Genomic DNA, 21,919 nt, shown 5'->3' with positions numbered 1-21,919 from the left:
TTATATTAATGAACTCGTTCTGATTTCATGATCATTTCTATAGTAACAGCTCAGTCACAGGGGCTCCACGGAAACAGATTATTCAGAGTGTGTAATTGTTGATATGATGAAGTTTTCGTTTTCAGGACAGAGACATTTGCGCTTTGTAGATTCCTGGTCACATGACAAGCTGACTTAATTTTATTAACATCAAGTGAGATTTAAAACATGAGGCAGGTGAGGGAACGACTGGAATGACTATTTATAGGTTCTGTAAGTAATTACTGGCCGAGTGTTTTAGTATCAGAGGAATGAAACACTGACGTACACGAGTCCACATCCACAAGGTCAGTGGGGAAGCGTTCCTGTAACTCAGTACTATCCTATAGACAGCTAAATGTGAGTAATTAGGTATTTAATTATTTTATTATTACTATTTTATTTACGTTTGACCATACAAAGACCACATCAGCATTTTTGTGAGACCCAGAATGGCCGTAACCTAAGCCCTTCACTAACTTAACTCCTTCACTAACCTAGCCCTTCATTAGTAATCACTAGTGAAGAAGTGTCCTAGAATTTAGGGGAGAGAGCCCTCTTAAGGTGGTCTGGGCAATTCTTAGAGAAATACAGAGACGAGGTGGAAACTTTCCCTTTAAGAAATGCAGTAGAAGGCAGTTACTCCTGCTCGGTTCTCTCTCTTCCACTGTGTGAGTATTCATTAAGCCTCATCGTGTAATGGAGGGTCTCTTGATTTCAGTGTTGGGAAGTTCTTTAATACAAGCTCAAAAACTCACTAGAAGTCACCAAATGATGTCATAGAACAATTTCCCTATGAACTGAATCGTCAAGATTATTTACAAGATCATCTTACATGAAGAAGGAAGATTTCTGAAGAATAGAATAGTTTTATCAGAATAGAAAATAATAAATTATAACATTTTTATTTCTTAAAGAAGTCTTTGTTCATGACAACACAAACTATGTATTTATAAAATACTATCATTTCTGTCCATCACTACATACAGTACTCAGGTTTTATACACTGGTGGTGAGTCGAGTGAACCTGCTCTCTCAACTCTCAGAAATTCAGTTTTTCTTTATTATGAGTCGCAAAGAGTTTACAAAAAAAATCACCAAATCCAGTGACAGATTCATAAGTAAGCGCTAAAGTCTAGTGCTGTTGTGGATTCTGAAAGAGTCTCTCTTCAGGACTGAAACACTGATGTTACTAAAATAGTTTTAAATCAACTTCAAATAAAACCTTCCAATGACCTGTTACCATTTCAGGTGTTGGCAGGAGCTGTTATAGTGTGACCTACAGAGACAAAAGAGTCTGTGCTGTGGAAGGGTCTTCAGTGGAGTTTGCTGGAAATTACTCACATCCCAGTGATCTGAGTGTTAGAGAAGTATTCTGGCATTATATTCAGAGTGGTAAAGACTCCAAGAACCTGAAGCAGGAAACACAGTTTACTAATCGAGTTGAATATGTGAAACAAGACAAAAGCAGCACTTTGAAAATGAAAAACCTGACAAAGAAAGACTCTGGAGAATATCAACTTAGATTCCTTACTAATGGTAAAGGATTCTCTGCTGAACCTGGAGTGGTTCTGAATGTTACAGGTAATGTCCTACACTGAACTGTCTCTAGTTCTGGTCTCTCTGTATCGATGTAAATCTGTTAAATCACTTTCCTTTATTTTTTGCACATTCAGATCTGCAGGTAAGAGCGAGTCGCTCTGCAGTGGCATCAGAAGGACAGACTACAGTAACGCTGAGCTGCATCACCTCCTGCACTCTGTCTAACAACCCCACTTACATGTGGTACAAGAACAGACAGCCTGTTACTGACAAACTCACCAAACACAACAAGCTCTACCTGATCTCCAGTGAAGATGCAGGAAACTACTCCTGTGCTGTGACAGGACGTGAGGATCTCCGCTCTCCTGAACTAACTGTGACATGTGAGCCACAAAACTCAGGTAGGTCGGGTTCAGTCTCAGCACTGCCTGAGAGCAGCTATCAGTCTTCAACTGCTCAGCTTTATGCTTGGATTGGATTTTGAACACCACACGCCTTTTTGTGCTGCTCTACTCACATTAGCACAATATGTTAATAACAGCGGTGCAGAAATGTGATCAAACTGGCCTGCATTCAATCCAAATAGCAAAACAGCGTCATTAACTGGCAAAATATGCTTAGCACTGGCACACAAAATAGAGCCTCATCATGCTCATGATTTATTTCTGAAGGGTCAGTGAATTACACAGTGTTAAAGGTCATCATGGTGGGCCTGGCTGTCTTCCTGGCAGTAACACTCCTCTCAGGAGCTCTGTGGATGTGGTATGTAAAATGTACTGAATATGTTTTAAACATAATTTACATATAAATAGTCATTTGCAACTAACATGAACATGTGCTTGTTGTTTCTCAGGAAGAGGAAGTCGAGCTCAGCTAATGGCCACAGCAGCACTGGTGAGAGTGGACAGGTGAGTGTGGATGAAAGGAGGGACTGTTTGATCATGTGACATGTTCATATATGAACTTTATTCTGTTCTCCCTTTCAGCGTCACTCTCCTGCTGTTTATGAAAATGTCTCAGCCTCAGACCGCAGTGGAAGAGTCGCCTCAGATGATCAGGATGACGTTCACTATGCCAGTGTTGTCTTTAAAAACTCCCACACACAGGAAGTGTCTCCGTCACCCAGACTTCCTCCAGACACCACAGAGGAAGAGGATGTTCAGTATGCTGCTGTGAACATTAGCAGGAGCACTGCTGCCATCCAGTGAGCAGATCATTATCATTACACCAACACTCACTGTGCTTCATTAAGTTCATTAAGTGACTGATTAGAAATGTAAGACATTACACTATTCTAGTCTTTAGATCACCTCTTCTTGTTCCACAGGCTTGTAGCAGACGAAGCGGCTGATGATCCGTCTCAGCTCTACAGCAAGATCCAGAAACTCCCCACTTCAGCAGTGTAGCCCATCATTAGTCCTGTGGCCTGGGATCTAAAAGCTAAAGAGGTAGCACTTCAGGTTCCTGGAAAAAAGCTGAGAGAGATGTGATAGTTCTGTTCTGTTTCTCTGTTTTAACCCTCAACACTGCTTCCAAATCTAACAGGAGAAGAGGGACGGCTTTAACATTTTATTAGAGTAGAGCTAGCAGTATTATTGCTTTGATCTTGTATTATAGAGCTCTTATAATATTGTATACTCTTTGACCTTAAACATATATATGTGTGTACAGTGGATATAAAAAGTCTAGGGTTAAAATGGCAGGTTTTGTCTGTGTTCACACTGAACTAATCACATCTCATGTTCAATAGTAATTATCATAAAGCTGCCATCAATGAAATTATTCTGATTAACCCCAATTAAAGACCAGCCGTTTCTGTAGGATTTTCTTCACATCTTCATGGTTTCCGACTGCTGTTTACAAAACTGTTTACAAAACATTAGATATACCAAGGAAGCACGGTGAAGCACGGTGGTGGGAGCATCATGCTCTAGGGCTACTTTTCTTCAGTCAGAACAGTAGGATTTATGAAGGTGGAGGGAATCATTAATGCTACAAATACCGGCCAATTTTAGTATAAATCTTCAGGTGTCTGCTAGTAAGCTGAAGATGAAAAGAAATCTCACTTTTCAGCACGACAATGACCCAAAACATACATCCAAATCAACAAAAGAATGGCTTAACCAAAAGATCATCAATGTTTTTAAATGACCTCGTCAGAACCCAGACCAATCTGTGGGGTGACCTGAAAAGAGCCCAGGAGAAGCCCTTACAATGTGATGGATCTAGAACGTTTTTGCTAGAAAGAGTGGGAAGTCAAGACGTGCCATGCTGATAGAGTCTTACCCAAAAAGACTTACCCAACAAAATATTTCTGATTGTTTTTACTTTTTTTTTTTTTTACATTGTAATTTAACATTGAGGGTGGAAAAAGTTCTGACATCATTTATCTTCATTTCATATTTTCTCATCACAAAAACCTGCCAATTTAACCGGGGTGTGTTGACTTTATATATCCATTATATACATGTTGGTTTGTTTTTTTGTTTTTTTTGCATATACATTTTCTTTTTTTTTCTTTTTTTTTTATCCATTGTAATCGTAATTAATGTGTTTGGTTTATTTGTACATTATTTTTAATGTTAAACAATTAGCAGTGCTTAATTTTTTTTTACCTATGAACATGTTTAGTTTTTTCATCATTCAGTTTTTTGTTGGTCATTTACATGACTAATGCTGCGTAGTTTGCTGATGAATTATTCAGAAATAAAATGTTCTGTAAATAACTAGTTTTTATCCTTAGCTACAATTTGACTTGCTGAATAATAAACTATGCTAGCTAGTGGAATTGATGCTAGTGTAAACTGGTATTAGCAAAGAAAACGCGCTAACTTAGTTACACATATCTAGCTTCATGTTGGCAAACCAGTGAAACTTGCCTCATCGTGCTTTTTCAAATTACATGGAGTTCCTGCTTTCTAGAGAGGCAAAAGAGACGCTTTTAAATGGTACAGAATGTCTATGTAAGGAAGATTTTATTACCAAAAAGAATAAAAAAATTATCTTTTTAAAAGTTGACTCCAGACTGGAAGCTTCACAGAGTGATCAGTTCAACATTTTTGTCTAAAACAGTGGCCCTCAAAGTGGGGTCCGGGGATTCTCAGGGGTCTGTGAAGTATAATCAAGGGTCAGATTTTATTTATTTATTTATTTACCTTTTAAAATCACAAGCAACCAAAAGAAAAATGAGGCCGTTATATTTATTCTTAAGTTCCTGTTGCTTTTATCCTCATTAACTGGTCACTTGAATTGAATGTATTTAATCCAACCCTTAATCCAACTCCAACTGATAGATCTGTAAATAATGTCAGATCGAATCTAATGACAACTTTAATAAAAATCTGTTCTGTTCCTTAACTTGTAGCAACTTCAGGAACAAAAAGCTCTAATATATAGTCAAAATATACAACATGGTCTCATTATGACATCACAGCAGCGTGGCTCGCAGCTACTTTTCATTCTGAGACTCACAGAGAGTGTGAGTATCTCGGTGGTTCAAAGCAACCAGAAAGCAGCAATCAAGATACAGGTACATATAGCGCGTATACACACACACACACACACACACACACACACATTCACCTGACAGGGGTCTTCCTATAGGAGATTTGTCCTTTGCTGTGACTGCGGAGAAACATTTCTACACTGAAACACTAAAATACTATCAACATTATAGAACAAACAGCCTCAACTTATTATTATTCATTTCATCATTATTTAAATCACATTGTCATACTTTTTGAAACATTTTGTAAAATGGCAGAAATACTCTGTTCACTTATAGTTGCAATCAAAATTATTCAGCCCCCATTTTATATCAGGTTTAATGTCAAAATTTACAGACTTTCAGCGAACGTTTGCAACGAACAAATCAAACAAAATCAGTTGAACGAATGCTTCAGGTGGTTTCCCCAAAATCAACTGAAAACGCAACTTATAATGATTTCTCCAGTGTCAAAATTATTCAACACCTGAACATAATCCCTCACAACAGCACAAACATGCAAAACAGGTGTTTTCTCAAGCACACCTGATGCAACTAAACAAAGGCTTCATTAGTTGCACCAGGAGTGCTTGAGCTGGAACACATGAAATACCTGAACTGGCTAGGGACAGAAAACATATGAAATACGAGAACTGGCTAGGGGTAGAAAACATATGACATACCTGAACTGGCTAGGGGCAGAAAACATGAAATACCTGAACTGTCTAGGGGATAAAAACATGAAATACCTGAACTGTCTAGGGGTAGAAAACATGAAATACCTGAACTGGCTAGGGGCAGAAAACATGAAATATGAGAACTAGCTAGGGACAGAAAACATACGAAATACGAGAACTGGCTAGGGGTAGAAAACATATGACATACCTGAAATGGCTAGAGGTAGAAAACATATGAAATACCTGAACTGGCTAGAGGTAGAAAACATATGAAATACCTGAACTGGCTAGAGGTAGTAAACATGAAATACGAGAACTGGCTATGGGCAGAAAACATATGAAATACGAGAACTGGCTAGGGGTAGAAAAGATATGAAATACCTGAACTGGCTAGGGGTAGAAAACATGAAATACCTGAACTGGCTGGAGTAGAAAACATGAAATACCTAATCTGGCTAGGGGTAGAAAACATATGAAATACCTGATCTGACTGGGGTAGAAAACATGAAATACCTGATCTGGCTAGGGGTAGAAAACATATGAAATACCTGAACTGGCTAGGGTTAGAAAACATATGAAATACCTGAAATGGCTAGGGGTAGAAAACGTCGGGGTTACGCATGTAACCCTGTTCCCTGAGAAGGGAACGAGACTGAGAAGGGAACTTGCGTGCATGACCGGTATCTGAAGCTTGTTTAAAATCATGCCTCTACTTATAAGCATGTCATGATCAGGTGACGTGGCAATTAAGCACGTCGCATGATATATATATATATATATATATATGGCACCTGTGTACCACGCCGCCAGCCTCTATTATCTGAAACGAAGACGCAATTCACAGGCCTGCCCTGGTGTGACAGAGCTATGCAACGTCTCGTTCCCCTTCTCAGGGAACAGGGTTACATGCATAACCCCGGCGTTCCCTTTCAAAGGGAACTTCGACGTTGCATTTAGCATAACAGTATGGCAACAGGAATACCCACTCCGTTATACCGAAGGTACGGCCTGTTCGAAAAAGACCCAAGCCTGAGGGTCACTGCAAGACACTAGAGCCCGGGGTGGAATGAATATCCAGGCAGTAATAACGAATGGATGTGTGTGGCGTAGACCATGTGGAGAGACCGCGTGGCTTGTAAGCCATAGAGATTGCTTCCACTATCCAATTAGAGATGCGCTGCTTTGTCACAGCATCACCTTTACTATCGCCGCCAAAGCAGACCAGCAGCTGCTCTGACTTACGCCACTGGCTGGAGCAGTGTACGTAAGTACAGAGAGCCCTTACTGGACACAGCAGGTGCATCCTCTCTCGTTCTGGTGTGAGGAATGGAGGAGGGCAGAAAGCCTGCAACACCACATGGTGGGAAGCCGATGTAGGCACTTTAGGAATATAATCCGGCCTAGGATACAGGAAGGCCTTGGCTAATCCAGGGGAAAAGTCAAGGCAGGAAGGGGCAACTGAGAGAGCTTGTAGACCTCCCACTCGCTTGAGAGATGTCAGGCCCAGTAGAAGAGCTACCTTTAGAGTCAGAAGCTTCTCAGAGGCTGACTCTAAGGACTCAAATGGGGCCCCTGACAGACCTTCCAAGACCACGGAAAGGTCCCAGGAAGGTATGTGCGGCCTGCAGATGGGCCTCAGCCATCTGACAGCACGCATGAACCTCAAAGTTAGAGGATGTTGCCCCACAGAGGCTCCATCAACCGGGGCATGGCTGGCCGAAACAGCGGCCACGTACCCCTGATTGTAGAAGGAGCCAACCCTGCTGAGAAACGTTCTTGTAAGAACTCCAGGACTGTAGCTATTACGCAGTTCACTGGGTCTAACTGATGTTCCTCACACTACAAGACAAAAAGCCGCCACTTGAGCGCATACAATATCCTTGTGGTTGGTGCTCTAGCGTTTAACATGGTCTCTACAACCTCAGTTGTGAGACCCGAATCTATGAGCTGGTGCCCCTCAGGGGCCAAACCCACAGTTTCCATAGTTCTGGCTGAGGGTGATAAATCAGCCCTCCGGCTTGAGACAGTAAATCCCAGAGGATGGAAATCTCCCAAGGAGTACCGTCGAGCAGGGAAATGATCTCCAAGAACCATATTCGAGCTGGCCAATAAGGTGCTACTAACAGTAGACGTAGACGGTCTTGGCGAACGTTTGCTAGAACTTGTGGGAGCACAGCGATCGGGGGAAAAGCATATAGACGTGACGTCCATGGCGTCCAGCCCCAGTGGTGCAGGAGGAGTGAGGGCGAACCACAGCGGGCAGTGTGTTGTCTCCTCGGAGGCGAACACATCCACTTCTGCTTGTCCAATCCTCCATCATATGGACTCCACCACTTGTGGATGGATCCTCCAACCCCCGGGCCTCAGCCCCTGCCTCGACAGGATGTCTGCCCCTACATTCCGCCTGCCCGGAATGTAGATTGCACTCACTGACAAGAACTTTACCTCTGCCCAGAGAAGGATTAGTTGCGCCTGCCTGAACAAGGGGTGTGAACGTAACCCTCCCTGGTGGTTGATATATGAGACCACCACTGTGTTGTCGGACACAACTAGCACATGGTGACCTCTCAACTGAGGAAGAAAGAATTTCAGTGCTAGGAATACAGCCCACATCTCTAGGCGATTTATATGCCACTCCAGATGAGGGCCACCCCAAAGACCGTGAGCTGGACAGCCATTTAAGACAGCACCCCAGCCCATGAGGGACGCATCTGTCATTACCGTCTTGCGGTAGAGTGTGACCCGAGGCTAGAAACTGCGGAGACCTCCAAATACTCAGAGCACGTAGGCATCACTGCATGACACTGATTACTCTCAGAGGTTTCATCCTTGGATGAAACCCCCGACTTTTCAGACTCCACTGAAACAGTCTCATGTGCAATACGCCCAATGGTAGGACGTTGGCTGCTGCCATAAGGCCCAACAGACTCTCGTAGACACTGGAGGGGATGCCCAGACCTAGCTTTATCTTGCTCAAAGTTGATAGGCTCGATCGTACACGTGTTGGGCTTAGAAAGGCCCTCATCATAGTAGAATCCCATATAACCCCTAGAAAAGTTGTCCTCTGCACTGGAGAAAGCATACTTTTCTTGAGGTTCAACCTGAGCCCCAAGCTCCTCATGTGGGTGAGAACAATATCTTAATGTTGAACTGCCTGTTCCCTGGATCGTGCGAGAATTAACTAGTCGTCCAGGTAGTTTAGTACACGGATGCCCTGAAGTTGCAAGGGAGCCAGAGCAGCATCCATGCACTTTGTGAAGGTGTGAGGGGATAAACCTAAAATTGGTATGTGTTGTCTCCAAATGCAAACCTCAAGAACTTCCTGTGGCTGGGCGATATTCCTATGTGGAAATATGCATCTTTCAGATCTATCGTCACAAACCAGTCCTCGAACTGAATCTGTGGCACGATAAGTTTGGGCATCAGCATCTTGAACCTGTATGTCCGATGAGTACGGTTCAGATGACGCAGATCTAAAATTGGCCGCATACTCCCATCTTTTTTGTGGATCAGGAAATAACTTAGGGAATGGGGTACATGTTCTATGGCCCCTTTGTCCAAATGGGAACTTACTTCCTGCGCTAACGTCAGGCTCTGGTCTGTGCTGACTACTGTGGTGAGCACAACTCTGAACCGGGGGCGTCGAGCTATAAACTGGACCCGGTAACCCTTTTCTACGGTAGACAGAACCCATGGAGACACATTTGGCAGTAGTTTCCACGCTGCCCGATGGTCTTTTAGTGATGTTAACTGTTCCACATTATATTGGAGGAAAAGCATCAGATTTTCGTTGCCCTGTGACAGCTCGCTTACCAGAGAACACTGAAAACTTGGGGACCACCTTGGCTAGGGGAGGCCCTACAGTAGCACTGGGGGCTACCTGCCCTAACAACCTCCTGTCCCCAGATATGTCCCTCCACGGCCCTCAGAACCGCTCTTCTTTGCCTGCTTGGCCTTTATGACTATTTTTTATGAACTCATCATCTGGGACCACACGACTTTGGCCACGGGCCACACAGGGTCCGGCCGCATGTACCAACTGCTGGCCGAGAAGTACTGGTGGCCCAACATGCCCAGAGAGGTTCAGCGCACCGTAGCCTCATGTTCCTCTTGCAATCAGTCCAAGGGACCACGTGCGCTACCTGCCGGGAGTTTGGTGCCTCTACCCATACCTGAACATCCGTGGTCCCATCTGGCCCTAGATTTCATAACTGACTTGCCGAAGTCGCAGGGAAACACTGTGATTCTGGTGGTCGTAGACCGGTTTTCGAAGGCCCTGCGCCTAATTGCTATACCGGCCATCCCATCTGCCTTCACCACAGTGTGTCCTTTTCCAACATGTCTTTCGTTACTTCGGCATCCCCGAGGAGATTGTGATTGACAGGAGTCCACAGTTCACATCTTGTGTTTTGGGCCAGTTTCATGAAGAAGATGGGGGTCATCGTTAACCTCACTTCCGGGTACCACCCCCAGGCCAATGGACAGGCAGAACGGGCCAACCAAGAGGTCATACGGTTCATTTGGACCTTTTGTTCCACTAACCCAGGGGACTGGAGCCACTTCCTACCGTGGGCGGAATACGCTCAGAACTCGCTACGGCATTCCGCCACCCAGCTCACCCCGTTCCAGTGTGTCTTGGGCTACCAGCCACCATTGTTCCCCTGGAACGTGTCTCACACAGACTCACCAGCAGTAGATGAGTGGTTCCGCCGGAGCGAACAAGTCTAGGAACGTGCCCATGAACAGCTAGTGCAGGAGTCCCACACCGCCAAACAAAAGGCCGACTGGCGCTGGAGGGTTCACCCCAATTATCAACCCAGGAACTGGGTGTGGCTCTCCAGAAGAGATTTAAAGTCACCCCTCTCGGGCACGAAACTTCAACCTAAATATATTGGGCCCTTCCGAGTTCTGAGGCAGATTAATGAGCTCACGTATCGTCTGGACCTACCGAAACACACTCGCATCGCCCCGTCTTTCCACGTCTCGCTCCTCAAACCTGTGATATCGGGGCCCTTGGCCACAGCGGTGCTGGAAGACTCCCCACCAGAACAAGAGATTGGAGGCCGCCCAGCCTACCGCGTCCGCGACGTTCTAAACTCCAGATGTAGCAGAGGAAGACTTCAGTATCTGGTAGACTGGGAGGGGTATGGACCAGAGGAGCAGTGCTGGGTCCCAGCCCAAGACATTCTAGAGACTTCCATGCGGCTCATCCAGACAAACCGGGTCACCGGAGGGGAGATAGGCTTCGGACGGATTCAGTTCCCGGAGTGAGCCCTTTGGGGGGGCTCTGTTATGCCACGGCGAACTCGCGGCTGCAGTTCACAACGTGTAGTGCTGCCCACGGATATGGCGGAAGAGGACTACACTTCCCAGCCATGCCCGCACTCGAGTTCGCCGGAGTTCTGATTATGAACACCTGCACTACATCTAAAGTTATAAAAGGGCCTCATTAACGTCAGCCACTTGCGAAGTAACCACTCAGCAGCCTCGTCTCTGTTTGTTTACCAAGCCTTATTGTTAAATACGTTTACCTGGTTGTCGATATCCGCTTGTCCCTAGACTACACTTTTGCCTACGCCCCGTATAACCTGATTACCTGTATTATCCTGACTCTGATCTCGTTCCGTGTTCCGTCTGTTTTCCGTCCCACCTTATCTCAATAGCCAGTCCACGTTTGTCTCCGCCAACGTGTCGCAACAGTAACATCACTAGTAAGCACTTGGAGAAAGGTTTCTTAAATACTGAGTGAAAGTGTTTTAATAACACACGCTGTCTGTTCTTGAACCAGATGTAAGTGGGGTTGTTAGACAGAGTGCAGGAGGTGATACAGCTCAGCTTTCACTTTCATTTTTCAGTGTGATACTGTAACCTTCATATCTGCAAGTATTAAACTAGGTTTGTTATTATTTATCTATTTAATTAAAATGGACTTAAATTAATGTTTAATTGTGTGTTATTACCTATGATGGACAGAGACAGAGTGAAGTTTAAAGTGAATTCTTATACACAGCATGAGAGTGACCCTTGACCTGCACTGACACTACTGTCATACTGTAAGTGAGGCGTTTCCCCTCATCACCAGCAGAGGCAGCACGCTCCTGAATTCTACTGCAATCTCTGACACTTTCGGGCCACTTCCTGATTTTCTGTTATATTAAACTGTCTGAGAGGACACACAGACACACAAATACACACACACACACATGCACACACATGCACACATACAAACACGCACACACACAAGGTGTATTCAACACGCTATACTATATGACTCATGCACTGACCAGCAAGAGCGTAACCACAGCGTAACCACTGCTGCTGCTGTCCTCAGTCATAAATAGCACTCCAGCCAAGAACGTGGGAAAATAACCATAGAAACAGAACTCAACTCTGAAACAGTTCATACTTCACACATCTGGGTTTACAGAATTAAGAGAATAAATAAACTCACACAGATAAAGAAGGTGCAGGATGTTATTATATTCTATAATATATGTGCTATTTTACTCATCTTCTTGTGTACAGAAACCCCAGTACAGCCAGAGAGACAGTGTTGTGTTCTTAAACTAAATAATGAAAGTGAATTAAAGTCTCAGCTAAATTAATAAAAGTATGAGAAATGTTATGTGGAGATGAATTTAAAGGGGGAAAGGCCTGGTGGAGAATGTAAAGCTCCACTCAGTGTGTATTTCAGCTCTTTTGTTGATGAGCTGCCCAATGCAGATGAAAAAAATGTCAATTATTATCATGTATAGTGTACAGGAGTGTGTGACTGCTGTGTTTTTTAATTCAATACTAAAATTGATAGTGTGTGTATAACGAGACTGTTTAAGTGAAGGTCACGCTCAGAAAAAAAAGGAAGGAAACAAACTTCTTTTTCATCTTCAGCTACTTACCCACCCACCCCCCATCTCACACACACACACACACACGCGCGCCCCGTGATCACACCACTGCACATTTCCACTAAGTTAGAACATTACTAAGAGGAGACCCGAGAGGACGTAAGAAAAAACTCTCTTTATGATTATGTTCACATTAGTAAATTTGTATATTACCGTAAATACGAATTTTAACAGAACATATATATTAATATACAACGAGCACACCTATGCATATTGATATCGATTGTGTTTATAGTGATCTCCCAGTTAAACAGTTAAATGATTGTGTTTTTCAGGGCTCTAAGTGGAACTATGGACGTTGGATCCAGAAAGCTGCTGCTGCTGATCCTGTTGTTGAATATTACAGGTAGGGTTGCTGTATTTGTTGAGTATTAAGATGAACCTGTCTCTGCTACATGGAATATGTTAGCTGTGGGCGTTTCCTAACAGGCCTAAACTAAACAACTCCACATACAAAATGAATGGACATGAAAAACTCCTAATGTTGTAACAGATTCCAGGTTATCAAAAGGCCATAAACTGTGCTAAATGACTATTTCCTTCTGTGTGCTAAATCCAGCTTGCTTTATTTTCGAGATATTGTCGCTTGTTTAACAGCTTCATGCTGGTGGCAACATTAAACGCTAATGCTACAGTAGTGATGAATGTGTCGGCTGATCTGAGAACAGTTTTGCAGTTTATTTTGTAATGTTTCAGGCCAGGATGTGAACTGGGGAAGCTGCTCTTAGAGCAGAACAGTTTAAAGGCTCTTGTTCTCTAGAGTTTTATTAAAGTTGTTCAGTGAATTTAACAAAACTGATTGAAACAGTGGAACATGCAGTAATGTAAATCCACACAAAAGTGTTACTCTGAGTGTATGAGCTGATCCAACTTAGTGTCACGTATCGTGACGTAACGGAGATAAGGTAGGATGCAATCGTAGTATGACAGTTTTTATTTAAGAGAGAAACAGGCAGACAAATCCAAACAGTAATCCAAAACGTAATCCAGTAACATGCAAAGGTCAGGCAATCGGCAAACAGGCATACACAGGGTTAAGCATGAACCAAGGTTGTGGTCACGAAAAACAGGGTCGATAAACAAAACATGAAGCATGAACTATGACGAGGGACTGGGAGCGGATAACCCAGCGTGAACTAACTCTAACAAGGAACGTGACTATGACTATTTCTAATATACAAACTAATCTAACAGACTATGACTATGACTATCGCATTAAACACATCTACTCTATTCTAGTCTAATAATCCGCATTGAGTGTTGTGAGACATGCAGTATATATGATGACATGATTACCCTCGCAACTGCTAACAGCTGAGCGTAATCCGGACACACGTGACATGACAACCAATGACAGGACGGGGAGGAGACATGCCATAAACAATAACAAAAGCACATGTTGAAATGTCACTGCTGTCAACATTGGAAAAGCAGGTGCTCGCGCATTCGCGCTTAGAGCACGCTGCTTCAAGGGGGAATCATGACAGAACCCCCCCCCAAAGGCACCCCTCCTGGAGTGCCCCGAGACATCCAACTTCTTTAGCGGCCCCGACCCCCTGGGCAGAATGTCCCAAGCAGATCCAGGCCACCGCACAGTGTTCTTGGCGGAGCAGGGAAACAAAGCACTGTACTCAGCAGAGCAGGGAAGCAGGGTGACATCCTCGGTGGAGCAGGGAAGCAGAGCGACATTCACAGCAGGGCAGACAGGCTGAGCGACGTTCTCGGCGGAGCAGGAAAGCAGAGCGACGTCCTCGGCTGAACTGGGGAACAGAGTGCTGTACTCAGCAGAGCAGGGAAGCAGGTTGATGTCCTCGTCGTAGCATGAAAGCGAAGCGACGTCCCCAGCTGAACAGGTAGGCAGAGCGACGACCACAGCCGGGCAGACAGGCTGAGCGACATCCTCGGTGGAGCATGAAAGTGGAGCGGCGTCCTCGTCGGAGCAGGAAAGCGGAGTGACGTCCTCGGTGGAGGAGGGAAATAGAGCGAAGTCCTCGGTGGAGCAGGGAGGCTGAGCGACGACCTCAGCCGAGCAGGGAGGCTGAGCGACGACCTCAGCTGAACAGGGAGGCTGAATGACAACCACAGCTGAACAGGAAGGCTAAGTGACGACCACAGCTGAGCAGCGAGGCTGCAGCTCTGGAGTTGAGATCTCCTCGTAGATCTCAAGCTGGGGCTCTGAGGTCACCAGGTGAACCCTGGGCATGGGCAGAACTTGGGCGGCCGTGTCGGTAGACTCGGCGTGAGCAGAACTTGGCTGTGCGTGTCTGCAGACTCGGGCGTGATCAGAACTTGGCTGTGTGTGTCGGCAGACTCGGGCATAAGCAGAACTTGCCTGTGCGTGTTGGCAGACTTGGGCTTGAGCAGAACTTGGCTGTGCGTGTCAGCAGACTCGGGCTTTGGCGGAACTTGGCTGTGTATGTCAACAGACTTGGGCGTGGGCAGAACTTGCCTGTGCGTGTCAGCAGACTCGGGCGTGAGCTGCACTTGGTCAGCAGGTTTGGACTTGAGCATGACTTGTTTAGCAGACTTGGACATGAGCATGACTTGGTCAACTGGGTCAGCAGGCTTGGACGTGAACAGAACTTGGTTAACAGGCTTGGGTGTGCGCAGAGCTTGGTTGTTCGTGTTAACATCAACTCGGTGGCTCATCCGCTCATATTGCATGTGGAATGGAAGATCAGCACTGTTCGCCACATTAACTCCCTTCAACAGCTCATCCAAGTTGTAGCTCTGCCCTGGTTCTCCAAACTCCCTCAGAAACAGGTCCGAGAACTGCCTAGTGTCCTCCAGTGCCCAGGGTCTCATGGCTGCTACTCGCTGTGCCCACTTGCGAGCGGGGCCAAAAAATCAGGACATCATGAACTTAATCCATTGTTTCTCCCTTGGCTTCGGGTCAAACAGGCTTGAGAAGTAACTCTGGCAGTCAATCATAAAATAGTCCAGATAACCAAAGAAGCCATCATACCGATCGGGAAGGACCATGAAAGTCCATTGCAAAAACTGCATAGAATCCAAGGCGGGGATGATTGGCGTGGACTTCCGGATTCTGTGTTCTCTTCGTTCTCGTGCTGCATCTATTGCAAGGCGGAATATTCTGTCACGTATCATGTCAAGGGAATCATGATACTTAGTTTTAGAGCAAACTGATTCTTTACCACTGATCTGAGACCAGATATACAGCGCCCTCCACTAATATTGGCACCCTTGGTAAATATAAGCAAATAATGCTGTTTTTGTCTTTATTTTCTTAACCTTTTGATCTTTTGTTTAAAAAAATTCACAAAAATTATCTGCTGTCATGGATATCAAACACTTGCAAACAAAACACAGGTTTATATAAAAAAAAATAGTTAAATATAGGGGTGCAACAGTTATTGGCACCGTTTTAGTCAATACTTTGTGCTACCTCCCTTTGCCAAGATAACAGCTCCGAGTCTTCTCCTATAATTCCTGATGAGGTTGAAGAATACATGGTGAGGGATCTGAGACCGTTCCTCCATACAGAGTCTCTCCAGATCCTTCACATTTCGAGGTCCATGCTAGTGGACTCTCCTATTCAGTTCACCCCACAGGTTTTCTATGGGGTTCAGGTGAGGGGACTGGGGTGGTCATGGCCGGACCTTAATTTTGTGGTCAGTAAAAGATTTCTGTGTTGATTTTGTTGTATGTTTTGGATCATTGTCCTGCTGGAAAATCCAACCACGGCCAGGTTGAAGCTTTCTGGTAGAAGCAGTCAGGTTTTCATTTACTGTATATATTTGAATGTACTGTACTTTATTTGAAAGAGTCCATGATGCCATGTATCCTAAACAAAACGTCCAGGACCTCTGGCAGAAAAACAGCCCCAAGACATTAAAGAGCCACCTCCATATTTAACTTTGGCATGAGGTACTTTTCCATATGGCACCAAAACCACCTCTGGTGTTTATTACCAAAAAGCTCTATTTTGGTTTCATCTGACCATAGAACCCGATCCCTTTTGAAGTTCCAGTAGTGTCTGGCAAGCTGAAGATGTTCGAGTTTGTTTTTGGATGAGAGTAGAGGCTTTTTTCTTGAAACCCTTCCAAACAGCTTGTGGTGATGTCGGTGACTTCAGATTGTAGTTTTGGAGACTTTCTGACCCCAAGACGTAACTAACTTCTGCAATTCTCCAGTTGTGATCCTTGGATATTTTTTATCCACTCGAACCGTCCTCTTCACAGCGCGTTGAGACAATATAGACATACGTCCAATTCCAGGTCGATTCATAACATTTCCAGTTGACTGGAACTTCTTAATTATTGCCCTGATGGTGGAAATGGGCATTTTCACTGCTTGTGCTATTTTCTTATAGACACTTCCCATTTTAAGAAGCTCAACAACCTTTTGCCACACATCACAGCTATATTCCTTGATCTTACCCATTGACATGAATGACTAAAGGAATTTGGCCTACTGTATGTGTTACCTCACATTTATACTCCTGTGAAACAGGAAGTCATGGTTAAACAATTTCCTGTTCCTAGTCACCCAGGTGTATTAAAGAAATGTAAAATATCAATGGAAATACGTCAAATATTTTTCTCATATGAATTCATAGGGGTGCCAATAATTGGTGCACACCTATATTTAAGTAAAGATATTTTTTGATAAACCCATGTTGTGTTTATAATTGTTTGATATCCATGGGAGCAGAGTATTTTTGTGAAATCTTTGAATTTATTAAAAGGTTAAACAATAAAGACAATTTTAAACAGCCTTCTTTTCTCATATTTACCAAGGGTGCCAATATTAGTGGAGGGTACTGCACATTTATGCATTTTACATGTATGGCCTTTGGCAGACTCTTTTATCCAGAGTGACTTACATTTATTTCATTTATACAACTGAGTAGTTAAGGGTTAATGACCTTGCTTAAGGACCCAGTAGTGGCAGGTCGGCAGTGATAGGATTTGAAGGCACCTCCAGGTTGGGGGTTCGATTCACACCTCCGCCCTGCGTGTGCAGAGTTTGTACGCTCACTCCATGCTTTGGTGGTTTCCTCTGGGTATTCGGGCTCCAGGCTCCCTGCTACCCTGTGTAGGATAAACGGTACAGAAAATTGATGTATGGATGGATGTTAAGATTTATGTCTTGAGACAGACATCGAGACAAAGGAACATGAGGGTATAAATAGATGAACTGATCAAGGGTGGAAATAAGAACAGGTGTACACAAATTAAAGACATTCTTTACTAAAGAATCAAGCAGAACGAGCCACACTGGGAAATGCACTGTGCGCTGAGGGGAATCATGACAGAACCCTCCTTAATGCATGGCTGAGTAGTGACAAATGTAAAACAAGATGTACTGGACCTCGTCGAAAGTCCACCATGAGGAAGGCATTGCCTGGGAAGAGCAACTTCCTGTACTAAGGTGGAGCAAAGAGCAAACATCTCCTTGCTCGTGTCAGGAGATGCACAACCTCAGAGAAGCCAGGAGGTGGAGCGACGTCCTCAGAGAAGCCAAGAAGTGCTGCCAAGACAACATCTTTGCTAAAGCCACGAGGTGAAGTGACATACACTGAGAAGCCTGAAGGAGGAGTCACCTCCTCAACAACAAGTGGAACACTGTCCTTCACAAAACTTGGAGGTCCGTGTCATCGGCCTTGGGCAGAACTAGACATGTTTTTTCACTCTGGCCGCAGGACACTGCTGACAAACACTAATAATAAGAATGAAGGATTCTGAGTAGACTGTAGTATGAATAGCTTATGTTGTTCAATATTGCTTTTATTTATAAACACTTTATTAACACTTTTATGTGCATGAACATCAATAGCATTGATCACTGTATTTTTTTGTCCAGGTGTTTTAACTGTACTTGACATTTAAATACTTAATCAGGACTTTTAGCAATATTGAGAAATCAGTGTTGTAATGTGTAGTGGTAAAATTCTTCATTTAATCTTAAACAACAGCATCACAGAGACAGTGTAACAGATTGAACTCCACAATGATCAGAAAGCAGGCAGGACAAATCCAGAGAACAGTCAGAACTAGGCAGGAGTCAGAAACATGGCAAGGCATCCACAAAATAACAGCTCAGACCTTAGACAACAGGAGATCTCAGTAATGACAATGAGTATGAAAGTGTTTTATATAATCTGTGAAGAGGAAATGGCAATGACAAGTGAAGAAGTGTCCTAGAATTCAGGAGAGGGAGCCCTCTGGTGGTGGTGTGGGGTTTGATCCTGAGGTCTGTGTGTGTGTGTGTGTGTGTGTGTGTGTGTGTGTGTGTGTGTGTGTGTGTGTGTGTGTGTGTGCGTGCGTGCGTGTGTGTGTGTGTGTGTGTGTGTGTAGCCTCTTTCCTTTTCTCCACCCAAAGCATGATTATTTGTTATAAAGTTGTTTATTTTCCTATAACAGCACATGCCAGTGTTTTATTCCTGTGTGTCACTCCCTCACGAGCCTCTATTTATTTTCTTTCTCTTTAGTTAATAACGTAATAAGACAAAACCTCCGCTTGTTATATTACTGAGAAACTACAATGCTGTGTCTGAAAACATCATCTTCAAAATTCTAGCTTTACCTCTGACTATTACAAAGTGTGCACACTGATGACTTCTTCCAAAAATGATCAATAAATGTCCTGATCAACAGTTTCACTCATTTTATAATGTGTTAATGTGGAGCGCCTGTGAGAGTTTTTATTAAAGAAACAATCACATATTAGAAGGAGTGCATTAATATAAACCTGATTTAGCTTACAGCTGGAGCTACTGTCAGAGCTGCTGTTAGAGAAAATGAACCAGATTCAAGAATCCAGCTGTGCTTGTGGTAAAAGTCTGATTAAAAGTCTGATCACAATAAGAAGCTTCTCTATTTCTTAAAGGAAACTGTGATCATTACAAATATGAAGCTGTTTTATTGTCTTTTAATATCTGATGTTAACAATTCCGTTTCAGTATCAGGTATCCAGCACGTGAAGGTGTCATGCCATCCTGAGAAGATCTGTGCTCTGAGGGAGTCATCTGTGACCCTGACGTGCTCTTACTCAAATATCATCATCATCACTGGCTTCTGGTTCAGCCTAAAGGACAAAGCTAAATGGAGGAAGGAGGAACATCCAGAGGATTTAGCTTTAGACTCAGACTACGCAGGACGTGTGAGCTACACAGAGATGACCAACTTCCGCTCGACTCTTACAATAACAGACCTGAGAGAGAGAGACTCAGGGGAATATCGCCTCGTGTTCATTACGGATAAAGGAGAGAAATATCTGAGCTCAGCTGGAGTTACTCTAACAGTTACAGGTAACAGAGCAGCTAGTCTGTAATAACCTGTGCTGTTATACACGTCTGTGTTCAAACATTCACCTTTATCTTCATTTAGACCTGCAGGTGACCCACGACTCCACACAACAAAGTCTCACCTGCCGCACTTCCTGTCCTCTGACCTCTTCTGTTCCCCGGTACTTCTGGTACAAGAATGGAAATTACTTACAGGAATACAAAGACACCGTGGAAACTTTCCCTTTAAGTAAAGCTGAAGAAGGCAGTTACTCCTGCTCTGTTGAAGGCTATGGTACTATTCTCTCTCTTCCAGTGTGTGAGTATTCATTTGGCTTCATGATGTAATGGAGGGTCTCTTGATTTCAGTGTTGGAAAAGAAGTTAATGCAAGCTCAAAAACTCACTAGAAGTCACCAGATGATGTCATAGAACAATTCACATATTCACTGATTCGTCAAGATCATTTCAATATCAAAACATCTTACAGGAAGAAGGAAGATTTTCTGATGAATAGAATAGTTTTATCCGAATAGAAAATAATAGATTATAACTTTTATTGCGTCTTTCTTCATGGCATCACAAACTAACTACAGTACATATTTACAGAATTCTCTCATTTCTATCTATCACTACACATTCAGGTTTTATACACTGGTGGTGCGTCGAGTGAACCTGCTCTCTCAACTCTCAGAAATTCTCTATTTTTCTTTATTATAAGTGATCTAAAATAATCAGTCAAATCTAGTCTCTCTTCAGGACTGAAACACTGATGTTACCAAAATAGTTTTAAATCAACTTCAAATAAAACCTTCCAATGACCTGTTACCATTTCAGGTGTTGGCCGGAGCTGTTATAGTGTGACCTACAGAGACAAAAGAGTCTGTGCTTTGGAAGGGTCTTCAGTGGAGTTTGCTGGAAATTACTCACATCACAGTGATCTGAGTGTTAGTGAAATATTCTGGCATTATATTCAGCACGGTAATGACAACCAAGACCTGAAGCAGGAAACACAGTTTACTAATCGAGTTGAATATGTGAAACAAGACAAAAGCAGCACTTTGAAAATGAAAAACCTGACAAAGAAAGACTCTGGAGAATATTGCCTTAGATTCCTTAATAATGATGGTAAAGGATTCTCTGCTGAACCTGGAGTGATTCTGAGTGTTACAGGTAATGTCCTACACTGAACTGTCTCTAGTTCTGGTCTCTCTGTATTGATGTAAATCTGCTAAATCACTTTCCTTTATTTTTTGCACATTCAGATCTGCAGGTAAGAGCGAGTCGCTCTGCAGTGGCACCAGAAGGACAGACTACAGTAACGCTGAGCTGCATCACCTCCTGCACTCTGTCTAACAACCCCACTTACATGTGGTACAAGAACGGACAGCCTGTTACTGACAAACTCACCAAACACAACAAGCTCTACCTGAACTCCAGTGAAGATGCAGGAAACTACTCCTGTGCTGTGAGAGGACGTGAGGATCTCCGCTCTCCTGAACTAACTGTGACATGTGAGCCACAAAACTCAGTCATTATATTAATGTATAGGGTTGTGATAGCTCAGGTTCAATCCTCAGCACTGACAGAGAGCAGCTTTTAGTCCTCAACTGCTCAGCTTTATGCTTGGATTGGATTTTTCTTCACTTGTAAGTCACTGTGGATTAAAGTATCAGCCAAATAAGTAAATGTGAAAATCCAGAGGTGTTTGTGAGACACAATGCACAGTGTAATCTTTTACACCACGCTGCTGTTGAATTCTCCATTCAGATTGTTCAGGTGTTGATTAATATTCTGTAACAGCAGTTCCAGCTGCAAAACAAGTCCCAGGATTATATTAATGAACTCGTTCTGATTTCATGATCATTTCTATAGTAACAGCTCAGTCACAGGGGCTCCACGGAAACAGATTATTCAGAGTGTGTAATTGTTGATATGGTGAAGTTTTCGTCTTCAGGACAGAGACATTTGCGCTTTGTAGATTCCTGGTCACATGACAAGCTGACTTAATTTTATTAACGTCAAGTGAGATATAAAACATGAGG

The 21,919-nt window shown here is 43.5% G+C and overlaps 2 protein-coding genes across 2 annotated transcripts; both read left to right on the top strand.

Annotated features, from left to right (window-relative positions):
- Positions 1–1,262: 1,262 nt before the first annotated feature.
- Positions 1,263–2,044, top strand: LOC128629245 (sialoadhesin-like). Its single transcript, XM_053676449.1, has 2 exons — positions 1,263–1,602; positions 1,695–2,044. The coding sequence occupies exons 1-2, from the start codon at positions 1,500–1,502 to the stop codon at positions 2,042–2,044; spliced, it is 453 nt and encodes a 150-aa protein (XP_053532424.1). The 5' UTR covers positions 1,263–1,499.
- A 17,140-nt stretch (positions 2,045–19,184) lies between these two features.
- On the top strand, positions 19,185–21,477 carry LOC108262194 (sialoadhesin-like). The gene is made up of 4 exons (XM_053676448.1): positions 19,185–19,899; positions 19,979–20,194; positions 20,712–21,047; positions 21,140–21,477. The coding sequence occupies exons 1-4, from the start codon at positions 19,500–19,502 to the stop codon at positions 21,475–21,477; spliced, it is 1,290 nt and encodes a 429-aa protein (XP_053532423.1). The 5' UTR covers positions 19,185–19,499.
- Positions 21,478–21,919: the final 442 nt, after the last annotated feature.

This window comes from Ictalurus punctatus, chromosome 27, assembly GCF_001660625.3.
Source record: "Ictalurus punctatus breed USDA103 chromosome 27, Coco_2.0, whole genome shotgun sequence".
Classification (NCBI taxonomy): domain Eukaryota; kingdom Metazoa; phylum Chordata; class Actinopteri; order Siluriformes; family Ictaluridae; genus Ictalurus; species Ictalurus punctatus.
Note: the sequence above shows the minus strand (reverse complement) of the source record. Positions and strands in the feature narration are given on the sequence as shown.